Source organism: Saitoella complicata (assembly GCF_001661265.1).
Source record: "Saitoella complicata NRRL Y-17804 unplaced genomic scaffold SAICOscaffold_32, whole genome shotgun sequence".
NCBI lineage: Eukaryota > Fungi > Ascomycota > Saitoellomycetes > Saitoellales > Saitoellaceae > Saitoella > Saitoella complicata.
In genome coordinates, this window is record NW_017567023.1 from 136,794 (window position 1) to 158,735 (window position 21,942).

General features: G+C 53.5%; 9 protein-coding genes across 9 annotated transcripts; 5 read left to right on the forward strand and 4 right to left on the reverse strand.

Annotated features, from left to right (window-relative positions):
• Window positions 1–3,119: 3,119 nt before the first annotated feature.
• On the forward strand, window positions 3,120–3,450 carry SAICODRAFT_32365 (uncharacterized protein; the record flags this gene model as incomplete). Its single annotated transcript, XM_019168195.1, has 1 exon — window positions 3,120–3,450. A coding segment is annotated over exon 1 (266 nt), but the record flags the coding sequence as incomplete, so codon positions are not given.
• A 1,999-nt stretch (window positions 3,451–5,449) lies between these two features.
• On the forward strand, window positions 5,450–5,988 carry SAICODRAFT_62907 (thioredoxin-like protein; the record flags this gene model as incomplete). The annotated part of the gene is made up of 2 exons (XM_019169953.1): window positions 5,450–5,673; window positions 5,727–5,988. The coding sequence occupies 2 exons, from the start codon at window positions 5,450–5,452 to the stop codon at window positions 5,986–5,988; spliced, it is 486 nt and encodes a 161-aa protein (XP_019020853.1).
• On the reverse strand, window positions 5,958–6,904 carry SAICODRAFT_74026 (Clavaminate synthase-like protein; the record flags this gene model as incomplete). The annotated part of the gene is made up of 2 exons (XM_019170910.1): window positions 5,958–6,473; window positions 6,539–6,904. 2 exons carry the CDS (start codon window positions 6,902–6,904, stop codon window positions 6,033–6,035), a joined length of 807 nt encoding a protein of 268 aa, XP_019020854.1. The 3' UTR covers window positions 5,958–6,032.
• A 1,267-nt stretch (window positions 6,905–8,171) lies between these two features.
• SAICODRAFT_45779 (casein kinase II, regulatory subunit) lies at window positions 8,172–8,889 on the forward strand (the record flags this gene model as incomplete). Its single annotated transcript, XM_019168825.1, has 2 exons — window positions 8,172–8,634; window positions 8,690–8,889. Coding segments are annotated over 2 exons (663 nt in total), but the record flags the coding sequence as incomplete, so codon positions are not given.
• A 1,302-nt stretch (window positions 8,890–10,191) lies between these two features.
• Window positions 10,192–10,635, forward strand: SAICODRAFT_37821 (DNA glycosylase; the record flags this gene model as incomplete). Its single annotated transcript, XM_019168580.1, has 1 exon — window positions 10,192–10,635. A coding segment is annotated over one exon (444 nt), but the record flags the coding sequence as incomplete, so codon positions are not given.
• Window positions 10,636–11,241: 606 nt separating this feature from the next.
• Window positions 11,242–12,357, reverse strand: SAICODRAFT_10623 (adhesion regulating molecule; the record flags this gene model as incomplete). Its single annotated transcript, XM_019165278.1, has 1 exon — window positions 11,242–12,357. One exon carries the CDS (start codon window positions 12,355–12,357, stop codon window positions 11,242–11,244), a length of 1,116 nt encoding a protein of 371 aa, XP_019020857.1.
• A 203-nt stretch (window positions 12,358–12,560) lies between these two features.
• Window positions 12,561–13,727, reverse strand: SAICODRAFT_22298 (alpha/beta-hydrolase). Its single transcript, XM_019166549.1, has 3 exons — window positions 13,485–13,727; window positions 13,320–13,436; window positions 12,561–13,270 (listed from the first exon to the last, which is right to left on the reverse strand). The coding sequence occupies exons 1-3, from the start codon at window positions 13,543–13,545 to the stop codon at window positions 12,672–12,674; spliced, it is 777 nt and encodes a 258-aa protein (XP_019020858.1). The 5' UTR covers window positions 13,546–13,727; the 3' UTR covers window positions 12,561–12,671.
• An 856-nt stretch (window positions 13,728–14,583) lies between these two features.
• SAICODRAFT_32368 (uncharacterized protein) lies at window positions 14,584–15,557 on the reverse strand. The gene has a single exon (XM_019168196.1). The coding sequence runs from the start codon at window positions 15,548–15,550 to the stop codon at window positions 14,645–14,647; it is 906 nt and encodes a 301-aa protein (XP_019020859.1). The 5' UTR covers window positions 15,551–15,557; the 3' UTR covers window positions 14,584–14,644.
• Window positions 15,558–17,080: 1,523 nt separating this feature from the next.
• On the forward strand, window positions 17,081–18,963 carry SAICODRAFT_10626 (uncharacterized protein; the record flags this gene model as incomplete). Its single annotated transcript, XM_019165280.1, has 4 exons — window positions 17,081–17,162; window positions 17,222–17,252; window positions 17,315–17,765; window positions 17,815–18,963. 4 exons carry the CDS (start codon window positions 17,081–17,083, stop codon window positions 18,961–18,963), a joined length of 1,713 nt encoding a protein of 570 aa, XP_019020860.1.
• Window positions 18,964–21,942: the final 2,979 nt, after the last annotated feature.

Below are 21,942 nucleotides of genomic sequence, written 5' to 3' on the forward strand. Positions count from 1 at the left end.
AGTCCGGGGCAACTTGCGAAGCCACGAAAGGATCGTCCATTCTGGCAACAGCAGCTCCTGCTTGTTCTAACTTGGCGTCCCCCTTTTGCCTGGATTCTTCGAGTACCTGCACTTTCGCTGGCTTTGAGGCCGTAGCGGTCGGAGGGGCAACCGAGTCTTCGCTTGCCTTCTTCGTCTTGCGCTTCTTGTCCTTCTTGACCTCTGCCACAGCGGATTTGACTTCCGGCTGAGCGGGCTTCACCTCGGGTGCCGGAGCAGGAGGAGCGGCTTCGTCTTCGGAAGGGGACTCCTGTTGGGCATTCGCCTTCTTAGACTTCCGCTTCTTCTGACTCACGTCTGCACTTGCGTTGTGCAGCTCAGTCGCATCCTGCTCCTGTGGCTTCGCTTCAGGTGCGGAAGCAACTATAGTCGACGGTACTCCAGAAACAGCAGGTGCAGAGACAGAGGCGGCATCAGACTTTGCTGCTTCTGCCTCAGCTTTCTTGGACTTCTTTTTCTTGCTCTTCTGGTCGGCCGAAGAAAGCGCGGCCTGCATAGCATCACCACTGGACGTCTCAACCTCAACGGGCTTATGCGAAGGTTCCGAAACTTCCGCCGCAGGAGCAGCTTGGACGTCCTCGGATTCCTTGGCGGGGGATTTGACCTTCAACTTTTTCGACTTTTTCTTCTTCTTCTGTGAAGGTTCGGGCGGAGTAATAGGTTCATCGAGGACAGACTCGATCGGCTTCTGCGCACAAGTGGGCTCGTCGTCGATATGCTCTCCCGCAGCAGAAAGACCACCAATGACCATCTCAGTAGAATCATTGACAACAGCATCTTGAACTACGACAGGCGCGTCAAACGAATTTTCGGCACGCTTCTCCTTCTTCGGCTTCTTCGGCTTCTTCTTCATCTGCGACGACGACTTTGACTGAGATGCGGTCTCCTCAGGAGACTGCGGTTGCTGCTCTTCCTTACTGTCTTCCATAGGTACATCGGGTGATGCAACCTTAGCGGAGTCAGCTTCGACAACAACAGGTTCAGCAACAGCTGCAACGTGCGTGGCGGTATCTGCCTCTGTTTGCTTCGTGTCGTTTGACTTCTTCTTCTCCTTCTTAGCTTGAGACATGGATTGAGACAGCGTTTCGCTAGAAGTAGAAGCAGACTCGTGAACGGGCGCCATCGCTGCTTCTGGCTCTACAGGCTGAGCGACGTCAGGACCCACGACGTTATGACGTCTGTCCTTCTTGCTGCTCTTCTTCTGCTTCTGTGAAGACTCGGGCTGCGTCGAGACGGGGTTTTGCTGGGTAGGTGAAGGCTCCTTTTGAGCGGACCGCACCTGTCCCCATGCGGCGTTGTCTATCAACGCTTCCACCACCTCCTCGAATGGCTCAGCCGCCTGTACAACTTTCTCCCCAAGAACAGTAGGTACAGAAGCCTGGACAGGCTCGGCTTGGCTAGCAGCAGTTGTTTCGGGCTCAGCCGGCTGAGCGACGTCCGCATCCGCCTCCGCCTCGACCTGATCAGAAGTACGTCTCTCCTTCTTGTTTTGCTTCTTCCGCTTTTGCGAAGACTCGGGTTGCGTAGAAATCACAACTTCATCATGCTGAGCCTCTTCGCCAATGCTCTTCTCTGCCAACATGGCGATAGCCTCCTCAAGGGGTTCAGCAGCTTGCACGACCTCATCCTCCACAACGGCAGACGCTTCAACCGGTTCGGTTGGAGCGGGAGGGGCCACCGAATGGGGCACTTCCGTCACTGCACTCGCCTTCTTCCTTACCAATGACCCTCCGTTCTCCCAAAGATCCTGCGCAGGTTGCTGACTGGGCGCAATATCTTCCTCCGTTACAATGTTTTGCTCAGCAAACGCGCCACTTTCGGCGGTAACGTAGCTACTTTCCGCACTCTCATCCACCGAAGGCTCGGCATCCACCATCTCTTCATCACTCGCAACCTCAGTTTGGGGCGTCCCCTTCGGCTCAAAATCATACTCGGCATGATACTCTTGTGACTCTCCATCGCCGCATCTAAGCGCCAAATCCTCCTCCTCGGTGATGAGAGGACCATCGATGTCGGGGTTGTATTGTGAGAAGCTCTGAATCTGTTCGTCATGAGCATGAGCATGAACGTCACCGGGTGTGACTACAAAGTCGGGGTGGTCCTGAAAGTGCTGCATCTCTTCTTCGCTGATGGGTCGTCCGTCCATGGAGTCTTCAACGACCTGGTCATAACCATTGTATGCCGGTTCTCCGGCGGCAGGTGCAGCTACACCTCCAATGATGCCAGCATACTCAGCAAAATCGTTGTACGGTTTCATACCAGACATGTACACGGGCGTATCATCTTCCACACCCACAGGTCCCGGATCCTCTCCTTCTGCAACTGAGTCCTCGGTAGCAGTATTGCGATGAGGGCTCTCCCGCATCATTGCCAGCGTGACAGGTGTAGGCCAACGCAACGGCTCCGGCAACGGTCCAGCATCTTCAATTTCCTCAGTCTCTTCTTCTTCGTGGATTGATGGTGCGCGCTGCAGAGGTCCGTCATCAACAATGTCATCGTCGGGGATGGTGCCGACTGTCTTTGCCGGTGATTTGGACTTGGGAGGAGGCTGGGAAGCATCCTCGATGGCGTCGTCGGGCAGATCGTTCGATGACACTCGTGTCATCTGCGTCTTGACCGGTTCAGGCGCATCCTCAATGTCATGATCGCCATTCTTCTCCGTCTCCGTCTCCGTCCCTTTCCCAGCCTCCACTTCCACCTCCGCCTCCTCAACCGACGCCATCTTCAAAACCGGCCTACCAATCTCCAAAATAGGCGTCTGCCCAGGCTCCGCATTCTCCCACGAACTCGCCGTCCTCCCGGGCAACGACGGACGAGGAATCTCCGCCTCAATAGCCTTGAATTCAGCGTGCACTCGGTGCATCTCCTTCTTTCTCTCCTCTTCCGCCTTCTCCTCGTGCAACTTCCTATAGGCCTCATCGATCTCCGCGACTTGTTCTTCCACCGATTTCTGAACTTCGACTTCGTTCTGCCCCGACTCCATAGCTTCCGTCGATTCCGCTGTAGTCGTCGGCATCTCGGAAGGCACCTGCTCCTGCGTACACGGAATCACCATATCCTCATCCTCATCCTCATCCGCTCCCTCCTCTTCCACCGGCTCAGGCACAGGCTTCGTCTGTGTCAACGGCACCTGACTTGGCCTAAAATGAACTTTCCTCCGTACCTCTTTGCCCTTCTTCTGATCTCCGTCTTCCTCGGGATGCGGGAAGAAAAGAGGTTCCTGCGGTGCTGGCTGCGTAGCCGGAACCTCGCACTCCTCCTTTTCCCTCTCCTTCTCCAACTCCTCGTGTTTTCTCCTCGCTTCCTCGGCCAATGCAATAGCCTGAACCGGCGCAGTGCTATCCTCATCCTGCCCAAGCGAAGCAAAATGAGCAGAACTCCGGGTAAAGCTGAGAGGAGCCTGGACCCTCGCCATCATAAGAGTAACCTCTTGAGCGGGAATGTAATCTAGCTGTGCCCTAGCCAAGTCCGTAGCAGGAATCCGGATCTGGTAGTTGGAGGGTTTCCCGAATTGATGGGCCCATAGTGGGGAGTCGCGCCAGTTGCGGGGTTTCTCTGCGCCAGTGGGGACCACGTTCTCACCATCGAGTAGTTTCGTCAGTACTTCAGCTTCGTGGGCGGCTGCGGATCGAACGCTTGTGCCGGAAGGTCCATCGGTACTGACGCCTTTCTGTACGAGCACGAGTGGATGTACTGGTACGGGGGGCGGTAGGCCGGATGGTAATCCCATCTCCTTCTTGACCAACTCTCCAATTCGAGACACAGGCTTGTGCTTCCCATAAAACTCCTCCACAGACATCTGCCTAATCCCAACCCCACGACTACGTTTCTGCTCTTCCTCGCGTTCCTTCCTTGCCTTCTCCTCTGCTTCTTCTTGTTCCTTTACTGCGCGGAGGGCTTGTTGCCAAAGTCTTGCTTCGCGTTTTTCCTGTGCAGTGTGGCAGGTGGAGAAGGAGGTGAACTCTGCGGCGGGTTGGAGGTGGTTGGAGACAGTTGGGTCGACGGGTTTGGCGGGTTTTGGTTGGAAGCCTTTGCGGTTGTCGTTCTCAGGGAAGAGGATGCGGCGAATGGGAATGTCAATATCAATAGGAAAGTCGTCGCCGGCAGGCTTCTTGACTACTTGGCACTCATCCGCGTACACCCCCGGCGTAGGAGGAGACGACGGAGGCACTTCACTCCACATCCTGCTGCGACGCTCCTCGAAACTCATCCCACTGTCAACGGTAGCTGTTGCAGATGATGCACTGGTTTGACGACGCATCAGCTGAGGGCGAAGTCGAACACGGGCGTAAGCAACGGGTGGTGGTGGAGGTGGTGGCGGCGACGGTGACGGTGACACAGCTGGACGATATTTCTTGTCTTCCGGCGTTTGCCCAGGCAGATAAGGACTCGAAAACTCCTCCTCATTAATCGTGCTCATCCCATACCGCGGCGGAGTCGACGACTGCTCTCTCCGATAAACATACCCCTCCGGCACCTCAGGTGGTGAAGACGACATCAACGGCTCCCCATCCGCTGTCGTCAAATCAGGATGCCGAAGTGCCGCCCAATCCGGTTCGACCAAGCTTCCGTCAGCTCTCATTTGATCCCATGCGTCTTGGACGTAATTGATTTGTCGAACGCCTCGGGGTCGAGGAGGTCCGTTTGCGTGTGCTCGTGCGACACGGGCTTCGAACTCTGCTTTTCTCTTGTCCTTCAATGGATCGGACATGGTTTCCGTCAAGGGTCCTTGGATCGTCGACGGCCGGCTGGGTTCGCGATGGATCTCTGCCATACGCGTGTACACAAATTACTATGTTGACCAGATCGGGCAGGTTAATTACACTCCATGTTATAAGCACACAACTCACCAAACTTTTGAATAACAATTTCAATATCTTCCCTTTGGTATTCGGACCCCACCCGCCTGCGACGTGTCCCCACCTCCCCAGCCGGTGCCCGGTAACGTAGTCAGAGCCCAACTCGTCACGTAAACCTCCCACCCACCTCCCCGACCAGTTGGCAACCCAAAATGCCCCGCCGATCCCGCCGCAACCTCCTCGTCCTAATCCAAGTAACCCTCCTCCTCGGAATCTGGTACTACGTCTCCTCCCTCTCTTCCTCTGACCCAACGAACTCTCTAACGGACTTGTACGAACGGTCTCGACAAGCCGCTGCTCAATTTCAGCAAAAAGGGTCTCTGCAGAATCAAGCTTCTCCTCCACAACAAGGAGCGGAGAATGTACAAGAGAAGGTGGAAAGGCTAAAGGGAGAGGAGGAGGGATGGAAGGAGTTGGCGAAAGAGTTGGAGCGGGAAAAGGGCGAGGTCGAACACGGCCACGACTGGACCGAAATCGCCAAAAAGCTAATGGAGGAGAAGAAAGCTGAAGGAGTAAATATGGCGCTCCCGAAGGGTGGTGTACTCAACGGCATGGCTGCCAAAGTCAAGGGCGGAGCAGCGGCTGGAGCGGCGGCGGGTGTGAAGGAGGTCAAGGATATACTGAAGAGTGGGGAGGGCGCCGTGAAAGCCGCTGCTGGTGCTGGTGTTGCTGGAACAGAGGAGAAAGCTGAGGAAGAGGTCGTGTTTGATGCCGAAGCGGAGATTCAGTCGATTCTGACCAAAAACCCCTTGACCATGTTCTCGAAATCATACTGGTACCGTATCCCCCCTTCCCCCTCTTATGACGCTCACTGACGTTCGTGGACAGCCCATACTGCAAACGCGCGAAAGCAGTTCTCGCATCCCACACCATCTCCCCACCCCCCTACATCCTCGAACTCGACCTCGACCCTAACGGTCCCGCCATCCAATCCGCGCTTGCAGCCCACAGTGGTCGTCAAACCGTCCCACAAATCTTCGTTGGAGATAGTTTCCTGGGAGGGGGGGATGATGTCGTTGGATTGGAGAGAGACGGGAAGTTTGTTGGTGTGATTAGGGAGAAGAGTGCGGGGAAGATTACGATTTCGTGAAGGTGTAGACAAAAAAAATCAAAAATCTTGGTGATGGGTATGGGTTATGGACGGAACCACCAGTTGACACTACACACTATCTCGTCTCCGGATCCATCGCTTGAGTGACGATTTTCGCCTTTGAGCGTATGCCACCACCCCCTCGGAATAAACACCCCATCACCCTCCCTCAACACAGCTTCCATCCCACCCTCTACTCCCTCCACCTCACTCCCACCCGCATCCGCATCCGCACCCGCACTCCAGACATCCCTAATCATACTCGTATTCCTCAACACACCTTGTCCGGGTCGTAGCTGTGCGCCCGCTGTTGGAGGATACAGCCGTATCCGCTTCGTCCCGTGAAGTTGTAGGAAGACGTTGTCGTTTGGGTCGGTGTGGAGGGGAGTGTGGATATGGCTTTTGCCGAGCCAGAGGGAGCGGGAGTAGGTTTTTTGGGGGGGTGGGAGGTAGGGGGTTTGGAGGTCTGAGAGGAGGGTTGGGATCTGTGCACGTTTGTCATGGTCAGCTCGCGTTGTCCATCGGTAGTATACGTGAACCAGGGACTGACCTGCGCAAATACGTCGCTCTGAGCGAGATACCCCTTCATCCCCACTTCCGCTCCCAAACACACATCCACAAACAACCCAAACGGAACCTCGACCCTCTTCGTCTGCGGATCCGTATACCCACCCTCACCAACCTCGACCACAACCAACCTTCCTCCAATCAGCTCCTTCAAATATCGAAATCTCTTGTCATCTTTCCTGAACCATTTCTGGATGGCGGGGAGGTGGGAGAATGTGGCGGGGAGGAGGATGGGTGTCGGTGCGGGCGATGATGTGTGAGCGTGGTAGGTGAGCGGAGTGAGAGGGGAGAGGGTTGGGATGGAGGAGATTGAGCGGGAGAGAAGAGGAGATCGGAGGCGAGTTGACATTCAAATTAGCTGTCGCTTGATTCTGAACAAAGATTGATCTTTCTCACGTTCACGTGCCCGCCTGCTTTTTCCTTTCCTTCGAATTCGCGACTTGAGCTCGAACACAATCAACCTGTCGGCCTTCCTAACCCAACGAACACAATCAACATGGTATGTTCCTCTCCTCCACCCAGCAACGTGATCAAGATACAACCGGGTGATGATGTCTTCAAAATCTGATTTAATGAAGTTGAGGCTCCCGTGACAAGGAGCCATGAAAACGAACTTTCTTGAAGCTGAACCATCTGGTTGATCGATCGATTATTTGTTGTTGTTGGGGTGATAAGCGTGTTTTATCAGAGCATGGCTAATTGATGTATTTCTTAGGTGATCTTGTGATGATTATGTTCATGAATGCTACTATTGCCTTCCATTCCATCCCTGACGAGTGCTGCGTTTCGGTTTTGATAGCTTGCCGACTCCTACACTCGCGGACTTGCAATCGCCCTCGACCTGGGCACGCTGATATCCTCGGGTTTTGAATATTACCCTTGGGACGTATATTCTAGTTGAACTGTCTGGCAGCTGCGTCAACGAATGGACCAGGTTACTGCAGACAACGATGAGTTCGATCATACGTCTTAAGGGTTATATTCGAAGTTGACATCAACAAAGGCCCAGCGTAGCTGAACAGGTTAAGGCTCGGTGAAGGACGCAAAGGACGCTGAAAAAACGTGGGTGGCCAGTAGCTGGTCGGGATCACAAAACTTGCCTGTAAACCTCCGCATGTATGCGTTCATGTGCGGTGAATAGCTACCTACCTACGTTGATGATGATAAATGTCTTCCTTCCTTAACCTTAACCGGGTCCCCTCCCCTCCATCCATATCCACTGTGTCCCCGCGTACAAGTCCTCGTCCCAAGCGAATGCGAACCCTGCCAGTCAAACGCGCACCCTGCAGCTGGCCGGTATTCGACTCTACACCAAGAACGATAAGAGCAGCTCGCGACAAAACCGTACAAACACATCTCCGTTCGGGATAGAATGCAGCTTCACGGTACCACCGTCCCCTACAACCATGCCGCTCCGCTTTATGGTGATCTCGACACGAACGACGAGGTGTTGAGGGAGGAGCCCGAGCAGGAAAGTTTGGAGGAGGATGAGGCCAGTGAGCCGCCGGCGTACTATGGTAAGTGACCAATGCTATCAATGTTCTCCTTCTGAGGCGCATTGATGCCGTTATGTGGGGTGTATGCTGACATTGGGTTGGATAGACGACTCTGCACTCTCCTCGGTGTCGGAAGCAATGACATGGATTACATGGTTCTGCTCAGGCATCGGCCACGAATACTTTGCCGAAGTCCCCGAAGAGTTCATCGAAGACGACTTCAACCTCACCGGTCTCAGCAGCCTTGTGCCATACTACAAAGAAGCACTCGAAATGATCCTCGATATCGAACCTGATGATGCGGATTCCAACTTGCCGGATATCTCGATGGTGGAGGCGAGTGCAGAGTTGCTTTATGGGTTGATTCATCAGAGATACATTATTGGGAGACATGGGCTGCAACAGATGTCGGAGAAGTTTGAGGAGGGAGCGTTTGGGTTGTGTCCGCGCCATTTGTGCAATGGTCAGCCTGTCGTTCCATGTGGGCGTACCGATGCGGTGAATGCGGATACCGTCAAGTTGTTCTGTCCGTCGTGTTTGGACATCTACGTCCCTCCCAACAGCCGCTTCCAAAAAGTCGATGGTTCGTGCATGCACCTCGCTCATCCGTCATCAAAATGCTAATCTTTACGCTACAGGAGCCTTCTTCGGTACGACCTTCCCGCACCTTTTCTTCCAAACCTACCCGGACTACATCCCCTCCATGACCTCCGAAACATCACAAATCTACATCCCCAAAATCTACGGCTTCCGGGTCTCTGAACGGGCAAAGACTGGGCCGAGGATGCAGTGGTTGAGGATGCGGCCGAGTGATGTGGGAGAGTTGGAGGAGTATGACCGGGCATTGGAGGCCGCGGAGCGAGAGGAGAGGGATAGGGATGATGCTGGGGAGGGTGCGCGGGGGCATGACGCCGGACGTGGAGAGAGGAGAGAACGGGATGTTGCGGGTGAGGATGAGATGGATGAGAGCAGTAATGGCAATGGGCAGTTCAGGAATGGGTTGACGAGGGCGGCTGCGGGTGGAGTTGTGGATGGTGTGGGTGCGAACAACTCGGGTTCTCCGGCGTCGGGGTCGGGGTCGAAGTCGCGATCGTGGTTTGCGGGGTTGAGTTTGAAGGCTACGCAGTTAAGAGTGGGGGCATAGAGGAGGTAGGTATGCACTATTCTCTATACCAAGTTTTACGGTACGTGCACGGATTGCATCATGATTTACGGCACTATCGATAAGTAAATGTTGCCTCCGAGAAAAAGAGCAAACAATCGACAACCATCCTCCGTATATTTTATTGAGATCGAGCTTGCAATCGTATGACCAAGCACTTCCATGGTCAGGAAACTCGTCAAATGTCCTGAACGAGTCCGCGGCTGGGAGCCATTGGCCCCCGAGTACTCTCATGCCCTTGTGCACACCCCATCGAAATCCACCGATGTACCCAATGTCAGCACATCCAGGCCATCATCAAAGTCGAATGGAATGAGGAAGCGCAAACTGAAGAAGGAGAACTCGGAGCTTTCGCCGTACTTTGCGGAACAGCGCGCTGCTGCTGCTGAGGCCGAGAAAACTCATCTGGCCAAGGAGAAGAGGCGGGAGAAGGAAGAAGAATCAAGGAAAAGGGCTGAAGATGAACAAACGAGAAGGTCGGGACGGGCAGTAACGAAGGCTGAGGAGAAAGCGACGAGAAAGGCTGAGAAGGAAGCAAAGAGGGAAGAGAAACGACGAGCGAAGAAACGCAAGGTCACACACGATGAGGCACCTAGTTTACATCGTTCTGAGAGCCTAATGACACCTCCGACGACAGCTAAGCCTAAGTCGAAGGCAAAGTCTTCTGCGGCTGTCTCGCCCCCGCCAACAGAAATGGTTGTTGATACGCCGGTTCGGTTGCCACGACCTTTAAAACGCAAGAGAAAGACCGAAGATGCAAGTACTGATGATGCTCGGCCATCTTCCAAGGCTTCAAAGCAGAAGAAAGCCGCAGCTATTGATGTCAAGATACAAGGTGACCTTGCTACACCGCCAATTTCGGATACCGTCTCTCCATCAGACGCAGCCCTTATCGACTTCTCCACTGACTACACTCCAGTACCCATCTCAAACATCGACTACGACAAACTGCACCCAAGGAAAGAATCCCACTTCGGCCTCATCCAAGAACGGCTCTACACTGATCCCTGGAAAATGTTCGTCGCCGTCCTCCTCCTCAACAAAACCACCGGCCGGGCAGCTTTTCCAGTGATGTGGGAGTTATTCAAAAGATGGGATACACCCGAAAAGATGGCAAAAGCGAACTTCCACGAGTTACGAGAACTCGTGAAGGATCTTGGGCTGGGGAATAAACGGCCGGTGACGTTAATCCGCTTTTCACAAGAATGGCTCGCAAGACCACCATCAGAAGAAACCATGGCCTACAAAAAAGGTTACAAAAAACAATATCCACACGAGACAGCCATTGCGCACCTGTACGGTATGGGCCCCTACGCTTTCGATTGCTGGCGAATCTTCTGTGAGAAGTCGAGCAGTGAGGCATGGAGGAGCGTACGTCCGACAGACAAGGAATTGCGGAAGTATCTGAGGTGGCGCTGGGCGAAGGAGGGGGTGGATTGGGATCCGGAGGCGGACGAGTTGGTTGTTAAGGTTGGGACGGGAGATTGGATGGAACATCCTGATAGTGTGAAACCTGTTATCGCGGATGTTTCCAGCGAGGGGTCTAGCGACGAGAGTGAGGAAGACACCTGCATGCAAAGTGCGGATCGTACGCGATACTCAACTCCGCAGTCGACATCGACGCGTACGTCGAAACGGCGGTTATCGTCTGTCCTGCTATCACCTTCACGGGAGATCAAAGCACTATGCGACAAGCGTGTCGCCGCTGACCATGACTTGATGTCCTCGCCTGACCGGAAATCATTCAGAAGAAACAGGAGTGTGTTTCCTAGAGACGCTGAGAGGAGGTGTGTATGCTCTGAAAGATGGTGCATTTGTGGGAAATACAAGGATGAGGGAGCGGAGCGAGGGTATGATAGGGATTCGAGAAAGCCTACCGTGTGAAGATGGAAAGTAATCTACGCGGATCATACTCGGCATTTTAAGAGAAACAGATAGGGACGAGTGTCGATATAGCAGTTTACAGCAGCGGAATTTGACATTCATGACATCTGAAAGGTATCCCTATAGTCCTTGCATACGTGCGGCTTAGTCAGTATCCATGCTGTCTCCGCTGTTCTCATTCTGCTGCCTCCTAAGCTGCCTCTCCATTGCCTCCAAAAATCCCTTAACACCAATAACGCTCTGCCCCTCTTCAACCTCCAATCCCAAATTCCTCAACAAAGGCGTCATCTGACCCGTCCTCAAAGCTCTACTCAAGCTCCTCAACGATTGCTGGAACGGCGGACTTGCGATGACTTCGCGGATGGATTCTTCAGAAGTGTCGAAAGAGCCGGTCTGTGGGAGGTGGGGGAAGAGGGAGGCGCGGGTCTCTGGGTCAGCGAGGAGAGGTGCGAGGGTTGGTGGGGAGAGAACGTCGGTGAGTTCCTCATCGATGGGGTCGACTTCGCGAGGAACGCGGATATTGCTCAAGATATTCCTGAAGTTGGCAAAGTTGTCGCCGGAGGCGGCTTCTCCTGCGCCCGTTGGACGAAGCCTGGCATCAGATGAATCACTAGGTCCGGTGGTACCCATGGCCGGAGGGGGAACGCCAATTGCGTCAGGGTCGAGCTGGGAAAGACTGGAGTAGCCCGGTCCACCGCGGCGCGAACGAGCCATGAGCGGAGAGTCCTGGGGTCCACCGCCAACACCCCCGAGCAACTGCTGAAGGATACCGTTCTGGGAGTCAGCACCGAGGGAACGAAGCTGATCTTCCAAAAGGCGGCGGGCATTCGCCTCATCCTCGTCGTCCTCGTCCTCCTCGATATCGTGCTCCTGAGAGGTGGGATCGGCGATGAGCGCATTCACCCTGTTGCACAACCTCTCGTCATCGCTCTCGTCCTTGGACTGCATCCAGAAGAAGTGAATTGCGCTGGAGGACCTGAACTTGAGAGCGTAAACACGACCGGTGGTACACTGCGAAACACGCTCGAATTCGGCATCCTCGGGGAAGATGATAAGGTCGTCCTCGGGCTCGGAGGCGTTGCGAGGTTTCCAGTAGAGGTGGAGAAGGTCGTCCTCGACGTCCATGTAGAAGAGACCCTTGCGGGGGTCGGGCTTGACGAGTTTGGTGTGGCCATCGCGGTTGAGCTTGCCTGCTTTGAATTCGACGAGGCCGTGACTGCGGAGGATGGACTGCTGGCCTTGCGGCTGATTTGCGAGCATTGAGAGAAACTGCTCCATGATTGACTGACTTTGGAGGTACTGTTGTTTTCTCTGTGAGTAAATGCTGCAACGGCAGCGTACGCGGCCTTGTACTCCGTATGACGGAGATCACGTGAAATATCAATATGGAAGAATTGTAAAGGTCAGGAAATCATTTGCTATTATGGTATTATAGATATCTGTGAGGCCCCTGAGATCCGTTTCTCTTACCCTTGACCATGATCTTCATGAACCCATGGGCATCGGCGTGGGTGTCGATCCAGCCGAGATGTAGCAACCTTGAGCCAGTGAAAGATAAATAGTCCCTTCTCTCGTCAACGCATTGCAACATCTCTCGCAATCTCCGTCAGCACCTCGCTCACCACCTTTGCATTTCCCATCAACCCATGTCCTGCACCCTCAACAACGATCACTTCACCCCTATTCATCCTTCCCACGACCTGTTGTACTCTTCCCGGCGATATTCTCGAATCCAAACTTCCATGCCACACCTTGACCTCCTGATTCACATCCTCAAACTTGAACCCCATCTTGTTCGGCCTCTCTAATGAAGTCATCAAGTCAATCGCGGCATTCGCATTTGTCGTGGCGGCTGCCCAAATGCTCGCCGTGACATCGCCGGGAACGATGACGTCTGCGTCCTTCCCTGTCGATTCGTAAGGCGATATGAGAGATTGTGCCGTCTTCAACAGCCCGGATGGTAGCGCACGGAGGAAGCGGTGACTTATCGGTGCGGCGTCCTTGGCTGGAAGTTGACTTTCCGCGATCCATGGCGAAAGAAGATAGATCTTACCATGAATCGCAAACTTGAAGTGAAGTGCAGAGGCTAACGCGTAGCAAGCTCCCAAAGAATTGCCAACGAGGATGAACTTGTTGATGTTGAGATGCGAAAGAAGTGGTGCAAGGTCAGTTTCTATAGACCGTTAGCATACCTCGAAGGCAAACAGCATGTCAAACAGTACCTGGCCATGTGGAGACTCTCCGGTCGAAATCGGATACAGGATCACTGCCTCCCACTCCAGGACGGTCAGGGGTAATGATCCTCAACCCGAGCGAATGTGCAAGGTCATCGTAAAAGGCTGTGAGCTTCTTAGCGGCAAGTTCACAAATGTTCCTCGTCAACTCACCTGTAATCATACGATTCAGTCCCATTCCAACCAGGCATATAACCGGGAACCCTCCATGCATTCCCACCTCCGAGAAACACAGGGTCCGTCCATCCGGCAACTTGATCTTTTGCGTTAAATGCGGGTTCTCCACGATTTGCTTCACCTCTGTCGTGGCGATTACCTCCGTCAAAGCCTTGACGTGCGGCGGAGGCGAAGACGTCTTCAGTGGATGAATCTTTCTCTTCTTCGTCTTCTTCGTAGAGTTGCGAATTGGTGTTGGTGAGATGGGATCAGGAGGTGGTGCAGAGACGTGTCGTGGTAATCGAGGCGGTGTGTCCTTGGGTGGTGGAGTAGGTGGGATGGACGACACCGAAGGAGAAGGTGCCGAGCATTGACGATCCAGGTTCGCACGAGGTTGTCCAGTGCCGTTCATAGCATTCCTTTTGACCGCCTCCCCACTTCGCCTATTTCCCTCGCCATCTCTCATTGTGTTTATGTACTTCTTCACATAATCCGGCACCTCCGTCGGCGTATCCACCGTCTTCTCCATCGCATTCGAATTCTTGAACTTCGGGCTCCCTATCCAACTCTTCTTCACATTTGCACTTGTAGACGCCGAGGACGACTTCCTCCCCAGATTCAAACTCGCTGGCCGTGGCCTTCTCCTGAATGCTCCTTCCCTCTTCGCGTTCGGAGTAGGCGACGCGTCTGCACCCTTTCCAACTACCGCAGCCGACGAGCTACGTCCCCCAGAAGCAGCAAGCAACTCCTCAGATGTCGCGCCAGAATAAGAAGCATACTCTTCCCGATACGCACACGCGGTCGGGGAACTGATAGGGTCAGCCATCGACGTCGCGCCTAGCGAGGAGACGAGAGAATCAATGATATCAGGCGAACGTGGTATAGGATCATTTCCAGCCATGTCTATTGATGAACAAAGTCTATCGGGATGGCAGATCAAGTAGTCGCAGGAGGAGTCATTGCTTGGGGTGGCATTTGAGTTGTTTGGTCCGCGTCGCGGTTCTCACAAATGGAAGTGCGGAGCCCCCAGCGCTCGTTTACCACTGACAGCTCGATATGCCGAAAGTGAATTAGACGATGGAGCCACGGCGGTCGTCTTATATCAAGTCTTGGGTATAATTTATTCTATGTCTATCTAGCTATGGTATTTGCTATCTCTATGTTGAAGGCTCCACAGTGATAGTGAGGTTGTTGATGCTGACGCTCTTGTGCAAACGAAGGCAAGCAGTGCGCTTAACTCCATCAGCAGTGGCGTAATCAATGTTGACTCTCGTGTACTTCTCTGGTGCAGACGAGGATCTTGCCCGTGATGGTGTTGCCTTACCCTTTCCTTTGGTGATAGTTTTGGAAGCGCTCGAAGCCTTCGCAGCTCTGATCTCCTCCTCGGTGAAACCATCCTGGAGGTCGGCTCCGTCATCAATAATCTCATCGTCGGTGACTGTATCACTTACAGAATCGCCAATGATGGGAGCTCCTTCGCAGTAATGAACCACACGGTGACCGTATTCCTTGTCCGCATCAGCCGACTGAAGGAAAGCGAGCACCTCAGGAAGGCCTGCGACGTATCCCTCGACGTAAGAATCGGGTTTTGTACCGCTCTGCCATGGAACGGGTTTGACCACCTCGTCTGTCTGAACTTCCTTACCTCCCTGTTGCTTCTCCTTCGCCTTCCTCCTCTTCTCCCTATTCCCATTTCGCGGCTGATACGTCCCATCAATCACCGGCGTAGACACCTGCGCCAACGATCCCTTCCTTTTCTCCCCTCTGATCAACTGATCTCCCACCCGAGACTTTGCGACGGATTCGGGGATGGAGGAGGAGAGGACTGCGGGGCGACCGCAGCCGGTGTCCATTCTGTGGAGAGAGGGTTCGGGGATGGAGGCGCGGAGTTCTTGGGAGGTTAGGGGGGTTGAGGGTTGCTCGGCTGGTGCAGTGAGTGGAGAGGATGGGGGAGGCTCGACGTGTGATTGAGGGAGCGGGCTGCTGTCATCGCAGAGAGGAGAGGAAGGAGGAGGCGTGAGGATAGCGGAAAATGTCACAACATTGGTAAGTGTTGGTGACATAGTCGTGGGTTGCCATGTTGATGACCGCGAACCGGAAGGCGTTGATGGTGGTGCGGCAGTAGCTGCTGACACAGAAGTTGAAGCAGCAGAAGACGAGGTCTTCATTTGCTTCTCTTTGTGGGTCGTAAGGCCCTCATTCCCGGTCTTTTGCTTTTTTCGCTTCTTCTTTTCCTTCGTCTTGCTCGACTTGTCCTTGTCCGCCTTCGCCTTCGGGTAATCCGTGATGAGGCGTTGATCCGCCGCCGGCGGCGCATCTGAGCTTTTCTCCGGACTCTTCCGCTTCTTGTGTTTCTTGCTTGCGGTGTCGACCGCAAGCCAAGATTCTCCAGTCGCTGGGAAAGGTACTGGGGTAGCTTGTGGCGGACTCGGGAGAGTGTACGCTTCATCCGCAACTTCCTCTGCTGGAGTTTGCGGCACTTTGAAAACATCATCCTCATCCCCAACACTCGTACTCTCAACCCCCAGCACCTCCTCCTCACCTTCCTCCGCGAGCGATTCGTTCATCTCGAGATCATCCTCATTTACAGACGCCATACTATCATCAATATCTTCCACGGCCGGCGGAGAGACCCGGGGTGCATATATATGCTCGTCCATATCCTGCTCCGAGTCCTCATCCGACGAATCCGAATCATTGACATCGTGGTGATCAGCGTACCACCCGTGACCAAGAGGTGAGCGAGGCGGGGTGGGGGGTCGACGGGCTCGGAGCATTGAGATGTGGCGTTGTTGGGCATCGGTGAGGGGCGTAGCAGACGATGAGGAGCGATTCGTTTGCAACCACAACCACCGCCGATAGCCCATTGCAGGGACACCAAAGTGGGTTGCGTTGGGGGGTGGGGAGATGGGTGTGCTGGTGTATGAAGTTGGCGGTAGGAGGAAGAGTGGTGGTTGTGTCGGAGGTGTCCGAGGTGCGACAAACTGTTGCTGGTTTGGTGGTGAAACAGGTGATTGAGGTAGTGCGAAATCAGGCTCCAGGGTGCATCCTTGCGCCGCAGCAACAGCTCGAGTTTGGAGACGCTTCAAGGACCTCCTCGTAGGTCTATTGGCGACCTGCGCCGGTCTCTCCACCGTGCGGACGTTATCGGTTTGTGCCGCGAAGTGTGCCTCGGCCTCAGCCAAAGTCTGGAAGCCTCGCACTAGGTATCCCGAGCAGTTGTTCGTTGCTGCGTCCATTTCCTCTCTGCGATTTCGGATCAGTACATGTACGAGGGATCAATCGCAAGTGGACAATGAGCATACCTGTTCGAATACACTCTCGGAGTGAAGCCAACGATGACGGACCAGAACTTTGCTTTAGGCATGATCAGTTGATCCGGGATGGAAGAAGGGGAGGTTGGTGGTTGGTCGCAGTAGAAATTTCGTCATGTCGCTGAATTCTGCAGTACGCGCTCGAGCGACGCGACGATGCGAACTTTACAGTACGCGTAAATTGGCCGGCCATCTTCTGTGCAGGCTGATGCAGGCAGTCACCACCAAAAAAAAAATAGACAACAGAGAAGGATTGAAGGCCTTGATCAGTCAACGACAATGTCACAGAAACAGCCAAAGACCGCTGGTGCCGGATCGAAAGGTGCCAGCACAAACACTTTGTCCATCTCAAGGAACAAGCGTAAGCGGCCTCCTCTGATCTCCACCTCGATCCGTCTTGCTAAACTTACCACACATCAGACTGGAAATATATCTCATCTTATCATGGACCGTGCGTACCATCTCATTCTCAGCTCTATCGGCTGTGATTCGCTGACACGTCGTGATGGCCAGATGGCTGCAATTGCCCACTGAACTCCTCCAGTCTCTCTATACCATCAACGTAACGACGCTTCCTCCCGCCGTCCTCGATCCCGCAATCTTTGCCGATCTCGTCTTGGTCCGCCAACTCGTCGACGAAGCAACCTCATTAGCCGTTCGTGCGGCATCAGCGACGGCGACTGGACATGTCGGTCGACTCTCCAAGGAACGTCAACACCGTATGCGCGAACTGGCATGTCAGAAATTGGCGAGAGCTTATGCAGCGGATGAGGTTGCGGCTTCGGTGGCTACGATGCAGGCGAGTTCGGCGCTTGACGATGTTGCGGAGAAGGTGTTGAAGCGTGATCCGAATCATGTGGATGCTCGTTACGTTCACTTTTTCCATGAGAAGATTCCGTCGCGTAAGCTGGCTGAGACTACGTCGCTCGATGTCATCGAAGCACTTGCGGCCTCTAGCCCGATGGTTCGTGCCCATCTTACCGTCCATCGAACGTATGCTGACCAGTGTGTAGGATCTCTGGTATGTCCGCACTCGCGCCATCGTCCGCGCCTTCAAAGACGACTATCTCGGTGCAATCAAAGACATCACAAGCGCTCTGGCCACACTCAAATACCTAGGCGGCGCAGGTAAAGATTTTGCGCCAGTCGTCCCAGGTGGTGTATCGAGCTTGGAATCCCAATTCGTTTTCCAACGTGCAAGCAACTACCTCTCTCTCGCTGTTCGCGCAATCGACGCAGTCCCGGCTGGTACACCCATCGACGCAGAAGCGCAAAAAGCGATCAGGCAATACGCTCGCCGCGCAATCCGCGATTTCACTCGCTATGTCGGTGCATTCAAATTCAGCCCCAGCGTCTCCATCCCCATCGCTCCCGGCGACGGCCCCGAACCTTCTTCGCCGCCCGAAGAAAAGCCAAACGTGACATACTCCCTCTCCGAGCTCTTCGCACAGGACGCAAAAGAGCCTCACGAGATCATCGACCTATCGTCCCTAACCCTCTACTCAAAAGCCCCGCCCTCAACCCGTACCGAATCCGGTGAAGCGAAGAGAACGCCCGCAGTATCCTACCACCCCCTCCTCCCCGACGCTTTGTTCTCGCTCCTCCTCGCCCACGTCCTCTGCGGAACCCAGAAAAAGATATTGTACCGTCATGCGTCCTGGGTCGCGCGCATCACCTCCGTATGCGAAGGATACCCCGTCTTCCTCCCCGGCCGCTCAACCGCCCGTGCAGACTGGATCGAAGTCATCAAACGCGTCGGCGTGGATTTAGTCGAAGTTAAATCTTGGGATGAGGAGGTCCAACGCGTTCAACTGCCTATCCCGAAAGTCCGTGCACGGGAACCACGTGCTCCGGCGCCTGCTCCTTCTTCCAGAGGACCGGGGTTTGGGGGGGAGGATACGCAGCAGTTTCCGATGGTTACGGAGAGGGCGGGGATTGTTGTTAGGTGGGTGAAGGAGGTGGGGAATACTGGTATTGGACCGCCGACGCCGAAGAGGAGGACGGGCGCGAAGTCGGTGAAGGGGAAGGCGTTGGGGTTGGGGGATGGGTCATCAGCGGTGGGGGTGGCAGGGGCAGCGCCGGATTCGTTGAGTGTTAAGGAGTTGTTGAAGGCGCTTAAGGAGGATGGCGGGGATCATGAGAAGGCGGGGAGTAGTGCTTGATGGACAAAGGGTGATCTTTTTGGACAGTTTGGGTCATGGGGACGTGGAATGATATCTATGCTTATTTGGGTTCTTAGATTTACAAGGTATAAGCAATGTTATCTACCTGTTTACATGCTGTTCTTTATTCACTTTCATGTCGGATATAGTCAAACTCCGAGGAACTTTCAGGCTTCAAGTTTCCCCTTTGAGTCGTAGGTACACTGCACTCCCTGACTGATATCGATTATGGATCGTGCGATTCTGTGAACCCGGCAGCTGCGCGGCCTCCTTATGTAGCAATTACAAAGATATAGAGAAACAGCCCGCTCCATGAACCAACTTATAGATTGTGGGAACAATGTAGAGATGTTGTCACCAAAAACTTTGCTCATGCCACTATGGAGCTTGATTTTTCACAACATTCGCCCAAATGTCGCAGTGCATCGGGGTGATCTTGCAAGTCAAGGCGACTGCGCCCTTGTGTGTCAGTGTGAGGACATTACTTTGCACAGTGCAATATGCCCTGCGGTGAATACCTTCCTCTGCTGACGGGGCTCTCGGCGGCCGACTTCGAATTCATACAGTCACCCACAGCAAACGAGCTGATCATCGAGAGCCATATGTAGAGAGCTGAGGCTGGATGTTAGCGGAGGAGATGAGCGAAAGTAGGAAGCTTAAGCTTGCAGTACGGGCTACGAAAACAGAACATAGGGTTGGAAGCAACCAGACGGCAGTATACAGGTTCGTACTGTGCCGCTGTTCGCGCCTCCAATTTATCGTTGACACGTTGCAATCGCTTCATTCTTGTGAGACGAAGGGTCCGCAGCAATTATTTTTGTATGAAGGTGCGTGTGCCAATCGCAGAACGATGCATGGCAACGCGACAGGTTGGCGGGGTTAATGGCAGGAACAGGCATGCAGTGGCATGGTGATAAATAGAAGTGGTAACATCTTTTTGCGGAAGAGCAATGTTATAGTCATCACCACGAGCTGAAAGGGCTCAAGAATTGTACTTCTTGACTCAATCTGCGGAAAGTATGGAGAGATATGTGATGGCAGGACGTTTCAAGCGAAACCGCGAGTGCTAAACTCATTGATCAGGGATCTCTGTGCCTAAGGTGTAGGCCGTCATGGAGTCAAGTTTTGGAATGCGATGCCAGTGAAGATATGGGAATCTGTTTCAATGGCCTCAGGATTCCGACCCATGATCATTCCCACAGCCGTTCCCATTATATTAGTCTCATAACAGTTTCCATAACGTGATCCCGTAATAATGTCATGGAAACGCCATACCGGTTGGCTCTGTAGGATGTGCAACGAATACGTCACGGTTATACCGAGCGTTTCTGCCCATGCAACAAGAATTGCAAACATGCACGCTATCCATCCCTTTACCATTTTATACAACCGGACCACTCTCTCGGCTTCAACAATAGCTTTGGAATAGCATTGATTATTGTCATGTCTTACGGTATACAGCGTCCGCCCACTAGAGCAGCCTGGCTGCTAGCGTGATTCTGTCCCAAACATGCCGGTGCGCGCAACGGCAGAAATACTTCATTCTGGATTTCAGCCGCAGCAAATACTGACCCTGGTATCTGCTAAGGTGGCAACTAACAGTCATCAGTGAGGTACATAAATACGAGGTCCATAACATGCGAGGCCTCCCGGTGTACGTGTATCAGATGTTGACAATCGCAGTCAAGCCATGGTTACCTCCACCTTAATATGTGCTGCATCATCCACAAGTCTACTGGCAGGGAATCTTTCTATTGTCCACGTGAGCCGGATAATCTTACGATGCCTTAAAGCTCACGCTTCGGCGTGGCAAGTACGCATAGTGAAGGAAAATGATCCTGCCACAATGGATTTATCCCCGTCACAACATCGGCCAAGATAGAAGCGACACGTTACTGGTTGAGGCATCTGTAGCATAGGGCCGGCTGCAACTGGTTCGTCCTGTACAAAGCCATAGTTCCTCCTCCGGTTATCCCATCCTTCTTGACACGCTCATTGCCTAACCCTGCCCCCTCAAGTCTCTCTTCCCATGCTCCACGGAGTCACGATCGTACCAACCACTCAAAGCTTCTCCAACTGCAGTGTTTTGCATACACAAGAACTCCTGGCCTTCCGCGCCTTTCCCACATACCGGTGGGCCAGATAGGGAAGTAAATAGCGATAAATACGCTGTCGGGCTGCTGGACGGTTCCGCCACGAGTTCGAGACGGAGGTCATGAGCACCAGCAGGTTCATTACCCATACTTGAAATGGTGTGGATACGCAGGGGCAAGTGTCACGCTCTTCCTGCGAGAATTCGCGACAGTTCAATCTGGTCAAGGTCCCACGGCCGCCTGTCCTGCTCGCCTTTATCTCGCTCATGCCGCTGCCCTCGCCAGCCCTATCTCCTCCCAGGGCCATCCAGCCTTTTCTGCTCTTCAATTAGAGGAATTCGAAGGCTCTCGATCTGGTTGAAAGTTGCTCCTTGCTGGGCAACGCAGAGAGGGGTGAGCCACCATGCTCTCATATCCTGGCATAGTCACTGTATTACGAAACTAGAATGTCAGTAAACCCAGCCATTGCAACTTCAAGCTACCCTGCTGTTTGGGGCATATCATTTTTGGGTATCTTCTCTCAACCTATTTTTCCATACCACTGGCTGTCTACCTGCGTGTTACTGCTGTGTGCAAAATTCTTGACGTAACTTTCCCGTGCGCGCGAATCGCAAACTCCATATGACAAAAACCCCTAAATCAACATAGATAAAGGCCTCGGAGGTCGAGTAAGGGTTCAAACTGATCATACCTATCCTTAGCAATCACGTCGTGCCATCGGTTTTGGGCCACAAGGCCTCCCTTAATCGCTTCATGCTGCAAAGGTGTTTTCAGTTATAAGAAAGCCCTACGAGACCCCCAAATTCTACCAAACACTATTATAAAACACGAATAAAATTATCGAGTATTACAAATAGAGTTATTCGAGTTAGTGGGATATTCTGGG

Coding starts and splice junctions, on each gene's coding strand:
- SAICODRAFT_22298 (XM_019166549.1), bottom strand. CDS start 13,545: ATGCATGGAGGGTTCCCGGTTATATGCCTGGTTGGAATGGGACTGAAT. Junction 13,437..13,484: donor ACTGAATCGTATGATTACAG/GTGAGTTGACGA, acceptor AGAAGCTCACAG/CCTTTTACGATGACCTTGCA. Junction 13,271..13,319: donor GAGAGTCTCCACATGGCCAG/GTACTGTTTGAC, acceptor AACGGTCTATAG/AAACTGACCTTGCACCACTT.
- SAICODRAFT_32368 (XM_019168196.1), bottom strand. CDS start 15,550: ATGTCACCAACACTTACCAATGTTGTGACATTTTCCGCTATCCTCACG.